Source organism: Sciurus carolinensis, chromosome 3 (genome assembly GCF_902686445.1).
Source record: "Sciurus carolinensis chromosome 3, mSciCar1.2, whole genome shotgun sequence".
In the NCBI taxonomy this organism is placed as follows: domain Eukaryota; kingdom Metazoa; phylum Chordata; class Mammalia; order Rodentia; family Sciuridae; genus Sciurus; species Sciurus carolinensis.
In genome coordinates this window covers 66,848,574-66,861,146 of record NC_062215.1, presented here as the reverse complement: position 1 = coordinate 66,861,146, position 12,573 = coordinate 66,848,574, and the positions used below count along the sequence as shown (strand labels likewise).

At 36.8% G+C, this 12,573-nt stretch overlaps 1 protein-coding gene across 2 annotated transcripts in view; it reads right to left on the bottom strand.

Annotated features, from left to right (window-relative positions):
• Positions 1-11,339, bottom strand: part of Psmd11 (proteasome 26S subunit, non-ATPase 11) — a 63,618-nt gene extending 52,279 nt beyond the window's left edge. Inside the window, exons 1-2 of one of the 2 annotated variants that reach the window (XM_047547744.1) lie at positions 11,192-11,310; positions 9,602-9,738 (exon numbers count right to left, since the gene is read on the bottom strand). In XM_047547744.1, the coding sequence (XP_047403700.1) occupies position 9,602 (1 nt within the window). In that variant the 5' untranslated portion in view covers positions 9,603-9,738; positions 11,192-11,310. Of the gene's footprint in view, positions 1-9,601 lie in introns of both variants that reach the window. The other variant, XM_047547743.1, reaches the window with a different exon arrangement.
• Positions 11,340-12,573: the final 1,234 nt, after the last annotated feature.

Genomic DNA, 12,573 nt, shown 5'->3' with positions numbered 1-12,573 from the left:
AATCCCCAGCACTGCCAAAAAAAAAAAAAAAAAAAAAAAAAAAAAAAAAGACATGGTAAAATATACCAAAAAAACAAAATGGCACAAACATATATCCATACTAATGCTGAATATTAATGGCCTCAATTCACCAATTAAAGATACAGATTAGAAGAATGGATCAAAAACAACATCCAACTATACAAGAGACTCATCTTCTGGGCAAAGACATCCACAGGCTGAAGGTTAAAAAAAAAAAGCAGGGGGCTGGGGAGATAGCTCAGTCGGTAGAGTGCTTGCCTTGTAAGCACAAGGCCCTGGGTTGGATCCCCAGCACCCAAAAAAAAAAAAAAAAAAAAAAAAAAAGCAGGAGTAGCTATTCTCATTTATGACAAAGCAGACTTCAAGCAAAAATTAATCAGAGGTAACAAAGAAGGCCACTACACCCTAGTAAAGGGAACAATCCAACAAGAATATATAAGAATAATAAACTTAAGCCCCAAATATCAGTGTACCCAATTTACATAGAAAAAATACTCCATGACATTAAATCCCCCAGAGACCCCAACATAATAACACTGGGTGATTTCAATACATCCTTATCACCAACAGGTCATCAAAACTTAAAATCGGGCTGGGGTTGTCACTCAGTGGTAGAGAACTTGCCTAATACATGTGAGGTACTGGGTTCAATCCTCAGCACATTATAGTAAATAAATAAAGTTACTGTGTCCATCAACAAATAAAAATATTTTTAAAATATTTGTAAAATATTTACAAATATTTAAAAATATTTGTAAAAATATTTTTACAAAGATTATCTCCAACCTAAACAACACTATAAATCAAATGGACCTAACAACAACTACAGAATATTCCACCCCAAAACAGCTGAATTTACCTTCTTTTCAGCTACACATGGAACTTTTTCCTAAATAGATCATATTCTAGGCAACAAAACAAATATTAACAAATACAAAAAGTTGATAAAATCCCATGTATACTATCAGATCATAATGGAATGAAGCTAGAAATCAACAACAAGAAATACAGAAACCACATGAACACATGGAGATTGAACAATACTCTCATAAATGAATAAGAACAAGAATACAACATATCAAAATCTCTGGAATGATACAAAGGCAGTTCGAAGAGGAAATTTTATAGCACTGAATGTCTATATTAAAATATTAGAAGCCAGGTACAGTGACACATGCATGTAATCCCAGCAACTTGGGAGGCTGAGGCAAGAGGATTGCAATTCAAAGCCAGCCTCGGCAAAAGTGAGGCACTAAGCAACTCAGGGAGACCCTGTCTCTAAATAAAATACAAAATAGGGCTGGGGATGTGCTTCAGTGGCCAAGTGCCCCTGAGTTCAATCCCAAGAAAGAAAGAAAGAGAAAGACAGAAAGAAAGAAAGAAAGAGAGAGAGAGAGAGAGAGAGATAAAGAAAGAAAGAAAAGAGAGAGAAAGAGAGAGAGAGAGAGAGAGAGAGAAAGAAAGAAAGAAAGAAAGAAAGAAAGAAAGAAAGAGCCATTAATTAAGATCAGAGCCAAAATCAAAGAAACTAAGAATAAGAAAACAGTACACAGGATCACTCCAAGAAAGAGTTGGTTCTTTGAAGAGACAAATAAGATTGACAAACCCTTAGCCAAACTAACCAAAAGAAAGAGTGAGAAGACTCAAGTCAACAAGATCAGAGATAAAAAAGTAGATATCACCACAGACCCTTTGGAAATCCATAAGATTATCAGAACCTATGTTGAAAATTTGTACTCCAATAAACTGGAAGCCCTGGAAGACACTGACACATTTTGAGACACATATGAGTTGCCCAAACTGAATCAGGATGATACAGAAAACTAGACAGATCAATATCAAGTAATGAAACTGAAAAAGCATTTGAAAGTCTTCCAAAAAAGAAAAGCCCAAGACCTGATTCTCAGCTGAGTTCTACCTGACCTTTACAGAACTAACACCAATCTTTCTCAAATTAGTCCATGAATTTGAAGGGCAGGAACTCAAAAAAAACTAGCGCGCACACACACACACAAATAACCCAATCAATAAACAGGCAAAAGAACTGAACAGAAACTTCTCGAAAGAAGAAACACGGGGCTGGGGTTGTGGCTCAGTGGTAGAGCGCTTGCCTGGCATGTGTGAGGCCCTGGGTTCGATACTCAGCACCACATAGAAATACATGAATAAAATAAAAGTCCATTGACATCTAAAGAAATATTAAAAAAAAAAAAAAAAAAAAGAAGAAGAAGAAACACAGCTGGTCATGATGGCACAGACCTATAATCCCAGTGACTCAGGAGACTAAGGCAGGAGGATCATAGTTACGAGGTCAGCCTCAGCAACTTAGACTATAAGCAACCTTATGAGACCCTGTCTTAAAATAAAAAATAAAAAAAGGGATGGGGATGTGATTCAGTGGTTAAACACCCTTAGGCTCAATCCTTGGTACCCAGATGCCCATCAATAGATGAACAGATTAAGAAATTGTGACACATGCACACACACACACACAATGACGTTCAACTCAGCCATAAAAAAGAATGAAACTATGGCCTTTGTCAGTAAATGGATGGAAGTGGAGAATATCATGCTAAGTGAAATAAGCCAAACTCAGAAATTCAAAGGTCGAATACTTTCTCTCATATGCAGAAGCTAGAGTAAAATCAAAGAAAGGGGAGGGAGGGATAGGATAACATAAAGAAACAATAAAATATAAATGAACAGATAAGTGAAAAAAAATCTAGTAGAAGCAGGAGAAAGGGAGAAAGGAGAAAGGATAGGAGGGAAAGGGGGGAGACCATGAACTGAAATTAGTTTCCATGCATGTGTGAGTTTGTTGGGATGAACCCAACTACTGTGTATAACTATAAAGCTCTAAGTAAAAAAATACAGATATGGGACTTAGACCTGTCTCAAAATAAAAAATTTTAAAAGGGCTGGAGATGTAGCTCAGTGGTAGGGGACCCTTGGGTTCAATCCCCAGTACCAAAAACTAATAAATAATAAATAAAATATAATAAAAACTAAAATCTTGTTTTCAGCTTAGAATTGGACACTCAGTGAAACTACTAGTCAGATAGGAGGGAACTTGCGATCCTCCTGCCTCAGCCTCCCAAATTACTGGGATTACAGGCATGCACCACCGCCCCTGGCAAAAAGTTTTATAGTTTTAATCAAACAATCTAATAGAAAAGTGAAATTCTATTTTTAAGAAAGACTCAAAGATACTATGATAAGAAAACCTGAGATGAAAGCAATAATGCAGACTTAAGAAAAGAAATAGAGGTTCAGACAGCATCATTAAAGAAATAACAAATAAGAAATTTAAAGAAGTCACCTGAACACATCATAGAAAGGTTAAAAGCTGGGTGCAGCAGTGGTACATGCCAGTTTATCCCAGCAAATTGAGAGGCTGAGGTAGGATTGCAAGTCTGAGGTCAGCCTATGCAACTTAGTGAGACCCTGTATCAACATAAAAAAATAAAAAGGTCTGAGTGTGTAGCGGTAACGTGTCCTTGGATTCAATCTCCAGCACCAAAATAAAAATTAAAAAGAAAAAGAAAAAAAAAAAAGGAGGAAGAAGAAGAGAGGAAGAAGGAGGTTAAAGATGAGCATGGTAAAAGTAGAGAAAAGAAGTAAAAGACTTAGAAAAAAGATAGTATACATGAAGAACAAGGGCAGCCATTAAAAAGATCACCAAAGCAAAGTACCTAACAAATACAATAGAAAAACCACTTGAAGGTATAATTTTTGAAATTTCCTTTTTTAACCTTTGCTTCCTTTTCTTTGCAGTGCTATGGTTTGAACTCAGGGCCTTATGCATGCCAAGCAAGTGCTTGACCACTGACCTACATCCCCATCTCTGAAAATTTCACTTAAATAAATCAAGAAATAAGCTGCAGACAGAAATACCATACCATGTTCTAGAGAAAAACAAAAACTACATGGTGGTGCACACCTGTAATCCCAGAAGCTAGTGAGGCTGAGGAAGGAAGACTGCAAGTTCAAGGGCAGCCTCAGCAACTAGCAAGACCCTAAGCAACTTAACAAGACCCTGTTTCAAAACAAAAAGATAAGAAAGACTGAGGATGTGGCTCAGTGGTTAAGTACCCCTGGGTTCAATCCCTGTACCAAAACCAAAACAAAACAAAAAGTTGACACATGATATTAGACATGGATCTATATCCCAGCTAAGTTATTAAACATGAAAGTTAAAGAATTCCTTGGGAACCAGAGAGGTCAATCAACTTGCCTATGAGGGGTGAAGTGGTATTGGAATTGGCTTGTTTCAGACATCTCTAAGGTAAGGTTCAACAGCAGAAGACAATGAAATATTGCTGAAAATTTCAGAAAAAAAGAAAATGTGACTCAAGAACATTATATTGGGTCAAGAAGTTCAATTCTAGAAGCACACTGATAGTCTCAACATGGAAAAAAGGGAAGTACAGGACAACAAAAAAATTGATGAAATCTAATTTAGTGATGGATCAAAACAAAGAGTTCAGTAAGGTGAAAGTACTGGTGGTGAGCAGTGATTCCATTTAAATACAGAACTAAAACTAAGCAGGATAGAACAAAAATGTTATAAACCTCAACAAATAACTACCAAAAACAATGGGTTGAGGAAAGAAGACAGGAAGTTTATCAGTGTTATCTTCAATTCATTTGTCAGAAGTAAGATGTTAAGCAAAAGTTTCCAAAAATAAAACATGTAGCTAAAATATATAATGATTTCAAGAATGGTACTGTTTATCATATTCCTTTCCTTAACTTTGAAGAAGTAGCCCAGAAAATAACAGCACTTCGATGAATAAATATTTAACTGAAGTTCAACCATTTCCTCAATTTTACTTTGCCTTTCTTTGCTAAATTCTGAGAAAAAAGACTAAGTAGAGATAAGTAATGAAAATTATAAAGCAAACACCTACATCCCTACCACTCAGAATTAATAACTAATAAATTATGAATATGTCTAATTTGACTTTTTAAAACTTTTTGGGGATGGAACCCAGGGGTGCTTTACCACTGAACTACATCCCCAGTCCTTCTTATTTTTAATTTTTAAGATAAGTCTCACTAAGGTGCTGAGGCTGGCCTTGAACTTGCAATCCTCCTGCCTCAGCCTTCTGAGTCACTGGGATCACAGATGTGTGCCACCATACCTGGCTTGACTCATTATTTTAAAAAGTAGCATATTACTAAGAAAGTTTATGTCCCCTTTAAAACACCATCTCTCCCATGCAGAGCAAAAACACAGATAGATGATAGATACATATCTGTAACTGATATACAGTACTGCTTGTGAATCTTTTTTATTTATATATAGTATCATGGCAAACATAGCAAAGTGTTTTTTACATCCTTTTTCTTAATACATTTTGAGTGTACTTCATATAGATTTAGTTCATTTCTATTAACTGCATATATTCCACCAAATGATTATTCCATATTTACTCATTCATTCCTTTATTTTTTTTTATACTGGGGGTTTGGGGATTGAACCCAGGAATGCTCTACCACTAAGCCACATCCCCAGTCTTTTTTATTTTTTGAGACAGGTTCACACTGTTTCTTAGGACCTCACTAAGTTGCCAAGGCTGGCTTTGAACTCTCAATTCTCCTGCCTCAGTCTCCCAAGCTGCTGGGGATTACAGGTGTGCACCCCTGCAACCAGTTTTATTTCTTAATATTTAGGTTTTCTATGTTGATTTCTGTGTGTCTCTTATCAACATCATATACTTGAATTTTGGTATACATGTTTGGGTTTAGTTTTTGTTGGTGCTGGGAATGAACTGAGGGCCTTGCATTCACTGGACAAGCACTGTACCAGTGAGCTACACCTCCAACCCCTAATCCAAGTTGTGGCTTTTAAAAAATTAGTGTATTTAACAATTTTCTATCATAGTCATTTATAAAATATTTTTGACAATTTTATTTTGCTTTCTATTTAATATATATTGTCCTTTTAACCCCCACTTTGCCACTTTCCTGCAATCCACTGATTAATATTAAATTTCTTTACTCATTTTTTCCACTTGACTTTTAGCCTTCAAACATAGCTGAACTTTTGTTTCCAATAGAACCTAGAATTAATCAATACCTATATCATCCCCTTCAACAAGGCAGGGTCCCATGATCCTTAGCATGCTTTTACTATTTCTAAGTGCCTCCTGCCCCAAAATAAATATCACGTTGATGCAACTAGAATTTTAGTTCCTAACTACTTTTAAATCCAATTACTATTCAGACAAAGTTTCCTATTTCTTTTTACACATCATTGCTTCCCCCGACTTCCATCCTTCTTGTAGAGCACATCTTCTAGCAAAACAAAAAGCTCGTGAATAACATAAGCCCTAGATGCGCCCTTTGCACATACCTTGGTTGGAGCATGAACCCATGGATGAGATAGGGCAAGACAGATTTACTCCTGGATAAAACTGAACCTGAACTTCAGTCCTGAGACATTCTAACTAAAAAACAAAAACAAACAAGCAAACAACAACAACAAAAATAAAACTAAACTAAACACCAGAGTGAGTCTTTGGGTGGCACATCTACATTTCTTAAGTACCTCTAATTGTGAATATTTTGTCACCAAATTTGAGTGGTTGTGTGGCTGCAAAAGAATGCCTAGTTGAAATATTTTTTTATCCTTTCAGCACTTTAAAGATATTGTTTATGAAACTGGAAAGTATAATTCTGCCTTTAAAAAGAGAAATATGGCCAGATGTGGTGGTGCACACCCTTAACCTTTGCTGAGGCAAAAGGATCTCAAGTCCAAAACCAGACTCAGCAACCTAGCAAGACCCTGCCTCAAAATAAAAAATGAAATAAATGATTGGGGATGTGGTGGCTCAGTGGTAAAACACCTTTGGGTTCAATCACCAGAACAACAACAAAAATGTATTTCTTTTTGAAGGAAGCAATTTTGTTCACCTAAAAATATTTTGTTTATACAGGGGATGTACTGCAATTTGTGATTCTCTATGCTAATGGGAAATGGAAAATATAAAATACAATCAAATGAGCTAAATTCACAACAGAGTGAAAAGTCTCGAGTTAAATTTGACATGTTTTGGTCTCTGTCTTAAGTTATCATCCTCCTTTTGTGCTCTTTGGCAGATATCTTCTGCAGTATCAAATTATTTGTTAAACTTTTTTTTTTTTTTTTTTTTTTTTGCCCAGTGCAGTGTGCATGCCTATACTCCCAGCAATTTGGGAGGCTGAGACAGGAGGATTTCAAGTTCAAAGCTAGCCTAAGCAATTTAATGAGGCCCTGAGCAATTTAGCAAGACTGTTTCAAAATAAAAAGAGCTGGGAATGTAGTTTAGTACTAGAACGCTCCTGGGTTCAAGCCCCAGTACAAAAATAAGCAAAAACCCTCTTTTTATCACACAAAATAAAATTCTTTTACCCCCAGTGAGATGGCACATGCCTGCAATCCCAGCAATTTGGGAGACTGAGGCAGAAGGATGGCAAGTTCCACCCAGTTCAGCCATTTAGTGAGACTTGTCTCAAAATAAATGAAAAAGGGCTGGTGATATAGCTTAGAGGTAGAGTGCCCCTGGGTTCAATACCCAGTACCAAAAAACAAAACAAAAAAACCCAACCCCCTTCTCCTCACTTCACCCCAATGCTTGGGTTAACTCCAAATCTCAGAAAGCATATTTTAAAGAATGTCATAAATCAAAACACATCAATAATAATAAATATTTGTCTAAAATATATTCCAATTATTATTCACTTAGATTATAAATGACCTCAATTGACAGACACAGCACAAGCCTGTAATCCCAGTGACTCAATAGGCTGAGGCAAGAGAATAACAAGGTCAAGGTTAGCCTGGACACCTTAGCAAGACCCTCAGTAATTTAGCAAGACCTTGCTTCAAAATAAGAAATAAAAAGGGTTGGGGATGTAGCTCAGTGGTAGAGTGACCCTTGGGTTCCATCTCCAGAACCCCAGTACTGGGGTCCGGGAGCTTGATTATTTTATTTATGTACTTCTTTTGGTTTTCCACCCAAGGTTTAGATACTTTTTAAAACTTCTGGGCAAGAGAGCAGTTCAGTTTTCTTGTCTCCCTGCAGCTGCTGCTATCAGGCTTGAGTTAAAGGTATCTCATGAAGTTTTCTGGAAAAAAAAAAATAAAAAGGACACAAGCTCTATCTTCCACATGCTCCATTGCATTCTTGGGTCTGATGTTGTTGATGAAATGTCAGATGCCAGTAAGATTCTTTTTTTACTTTTCCCCAGTTATCTGCTTTTTCTCCAGTTTTTTTTTTTTTTTTTAATTAATGTTCTGAAAATGTCACAGTTACATGACTTTGGGCTTTTTTTCTTATTCATTATGTTGAGTAGTATCTCCAAGTCTATAAATCCCAATGAAATTCAACTTTTTAAAAAACAATAACAATAAAAGGGAGGTCAATATTAAGACATATTATAAGGTCATAGGCCAATGGAACAAAGTAGAGAATTCTCAGAAGGAACCCTTTATATATGGGAATTTGATTTAAATAAAGAAGTGCTGGGCTGGGCCTGGGGCTCAGTGGTAGATGGCTCACCTAGCTTGTGTGAAGCACTGGGTTCAATCCTCAGTAACACATGTAAATAAATAAATAAAGGTATTGTGTTAACCTACAACTAAAAAAATTTTTTTAAATAAATAAATAAGTGCTAGCTATGGTTTGAATACCATTTGTTCCCTCCAAAACTCAGGTTGGACTTTAATTCCTATTGTGAGGTACAGAAGGGTGGAAACTTAATCCAACTACATGCTTAGAGGTGAGGTCTTTGAGAGGTGATTAGGAATAGATAAGGTCATCAAGGTGGAGCCCCACTGTGTAGAGGCAGAGATCAGAGGACAAACACGTGGTCTTCCTGGACAAGGGATGCCTTGCACTACTGTGGGACTCTGCCAGCAACAAGGCCATTACCAGATGTGGCCCCTCAACCTTGGACTTCCAGAACTGTGAGCCAAAATAAACTTCTTTCAGTTAAAACTTTACCCAGTCCACTGTGTTTTAGCAACATAAAATGAACTAACAGAGAAGGCATCACAGACCAATGGTCAAAGAAGAGAGCATTTATTAGGTAAAGTTGGAAAAACTCGTTGACTCAAGGGAGAAAAGTAAAACTGGATCACTATCTATCATCATCTATCCAGATGAACAGATGAACTCCAGATGAATTAAAGGACTAAATGTGAAATGAAACCTATAGAATTAACTGCATAAAATGTAGGGTGAACTTTGTGATTTAGAGACAGGGAAAAACTTAAAACTTCAAAAGGACATACAAATCACAAATCTGATTGCATCAACATTATTTCTATGAAAAACAACACATAAAATTAATAGACATGTAACAGAATCAAACAAGGTTATTTGCCACATCTAAAACATACTTGGGATTAATATTTAAAATGTATAAGGACCAAGGGCCATCTGACTGTTCTGTCATTCTTAGCAGGGCTTTCATCTCCATTTAGGTGCAAGATGACGCCTGGAGCTCCAGACAGCTTATGCTCATACAAGATTCAAACAAAAGAATGCAATTTTTCCTTGTGCATCTCTTAGTATTATGAGGAAATACTTACTTTCATATAAGTCTCCCAGCAGAATTCCTGTCAGATCCCATTGATCAGACCTGAGTCACACTTCCCACGACCCAGTTGCAAAAGTGGCTGGAAAAGCAATTTGTGGACATTTTCAGCCTCTATAAGTGGGAGAAAGACTGACCAGCAAGAAAGAGGTGTTAGAGTTGCAGCATAAATTATCTTTTCATATTTCCCCCTCCAATTGCTTGCTCTTCCCCCGCACTCTTTTTTTAGACCCTGGAGATTGAACCCCATGGTGCTTTTACCACTGAGCAACATCTCCAGTTCCTGGTTTCTTCTTCTTCTTTTGTTTGTTTGCTTGTTTGAGACGGGGTCTCCCTAAGTTTCTTCAATTTCTCTTGGCACTCCCATTTGACTATTAGCACATCTGGATCTACTATGTCGACTAAATCCTCTTTCATACTACCATCTATTTTCCTTTCTTACTGCATTCTGGGAAAATTTCTCTGTCCACTCTTCCAGTTCACTAATTCGCTCTACAGTGTATCTGTTCTGTCATTCATTCTACCCATTCAGTGATTTACTTCAAAAACTGTTTTTCATTATCAAGATCTCCAATTTGGGGCTGGGAATATAGCTCAGTTGGTAGAGTGCTTGCCTTGCAAGCACAAGGCCCTGAGTTCAATCCCCAGCACCACTAAAAAAAATCTCCAATTTGTTTTTTTTTTTTCTTTTTCAGAACTAGGGATTGAACTCAAGAGCATCATATCTCAAAGCTGCATATTCAGTTTTTGTTTTGTTTTGAGACAGGCTCTTACTAAGTTGCCCAGTCTTTCCTCTAATTTGTGATTCTCCTGCCTCTCAGTAGCAGGGATTATGTGCATTCGACACCACACGCCTTACTGGTTCCTTTCCATAATGCCAGTTTTGCTTCATGGATGCAATACCAGAGCATTTCCTGAACAATATTATCTATGAATTTTCTAGGTTTGTTCCTTTTCTTTTTTTTTTTTAAGATATGGGGGATTTAACTCAGGGGCATTTAACCACTGAGCCCCATCCCCAGCCCTACTATTTTGTATTTTATTTAGTGATAGGGTTTCACTGAGTTGCTTAGCACCTTGCTTTGCTGAGGCTGGCTTTGAACTCATGATCTTCCTGAGCCACCGGGATTACAGGCATATGCCACCGTTCTCTGAGGTTTTTTCCAATTCTATTAGTTTTGTTTCCTCAAGTGAAGTTCATCTGTTTTGCTTTTTAGTTATTGTTGTTTTAACTCTACTTCAAGGAGTTACGCATGTATATGAATATTCTTCACCATGAGTCTATTTTTTCCACTGAGATTTGTATTAGATTGAAACTTTCTTGACTTGGGGAGATGATCTTGGAGTTTAAAGTGTAGTTAAGGGAGATGATGATTTGATTTGTGGTAACTTATGTTCCATGCAGTTTTCAGTAACATTGAAAGGTGGACAAAGTAAGATATAAGAAAAGACGCCTCCACAGCCAGGGTCGCACATTTACAGTTTTCACATTTCTCCCTGATGTTGCCAGTCAAATAAAAGACAATACCCTATCTCTGAGTCACTGCTCCTGTCTGGAGATAGTGGTTACGGTAGCGTGACTTACAGAAGGGAGGTCAGGACGAGGTTCAGGAAGAATCGGCCTGGGTGCTACTTCATTGTACTGTCCCAGCTTCCGTTTCATGTCTTCTTCCTGCTTTCAGCTTCCAACACCTGCAATATGAGAATGGAGCTCCCACTCCTTTTTCTTCCTTCTTTTTTTTTTTTTTTTTGTAAAAGGAATTAAACCCAATGAGCCACATCCCCAGCCCTTTTTATTTTTTTATTTTGAGAAAGGGCCTCAATAAGTTGCAAAGGCTGGTCTTGAACTTGCAATCCTCCTGCCTCTGCTTCCCAAGTCACTGGGATTACAGGCATGTACCACCATGCCCAGCTCCCACTTCTTGCAGTAGCAGTATGTTGGATTACCACATGTACACTAGACTGCATTACCCCTTCAATTCAGACTCAGCTGATTTTAGTCAGGGCTTTCTCACAATCTCTGAGAATTCATCTTGTTTAACACATTCACGAATACATTATTTTTCCTAGAGTTTGGAGAAAAGGAGGGAAACTGCAGAATGCACCCAGTTCACCATTGGTAAAATATTGCTTTTGTTAATCATCATGTAAAGTCCCAAAAAGTGGTACATGGCTATAGTCCCAAGAGTCCAGAGACTGAGGCAGAAAGGCTGCACAAGCCCAGGAGGTCTAGGCCAGCTTGGGTAACATAAAGAGACCCTGTTCTCCATCATCGTCATCATCATCATCATCATCATCATGTAGAATATGATTTCATTTATACACATTTTTCCATCTGTTCATTTATCTGTCCTTTTATCTGTATATACACATAGAAGTCGAGATGTCTAGATTTTTAATTTAATATTAAAATAGTTATTTCTGAATGTTGAAATTTATTTTCTAATTGGTACTTTCTGCATTTTTCTGAACTTATGTATTATTTTTACAAATAAATTTGTTCTTAAAAACATGTTTAAATTAATTGTCTTTGAGTGTTGGGATTACAGATAATTTTTCATTTTGCCTATGTGTATTTCCCAATTTCAACAGTGTACCTGTATTTGTTTTAACAAAAAGTTCAAAAGTTAATTAGAAGTCAGGAGTACCAAGGATCATCAAATAGTTCAATAGTATAACTGAATATGTTAAAAGGGTTGAGGAGTATTGCTAGTTTCAAATAAGGATGATTTGATTCTTCTTATTTTGGTTTAATGATATAGATCAAATAATGTACATACAGGAAACACTTAAATCAGGACTTTTAGTTTAGTTGTAAAGGCAGTCAAGTTACTCTTCTAAAACTCCCTTCTCTGTGAAGACCAAAAGCAAGAGATTTCAGAAGGAACTGCTCCAAATGACCATCAACTGATGAATGGATAAATAAAATGTGGTACAGTCATTCAATGGAAAACTATTCAGCAATAA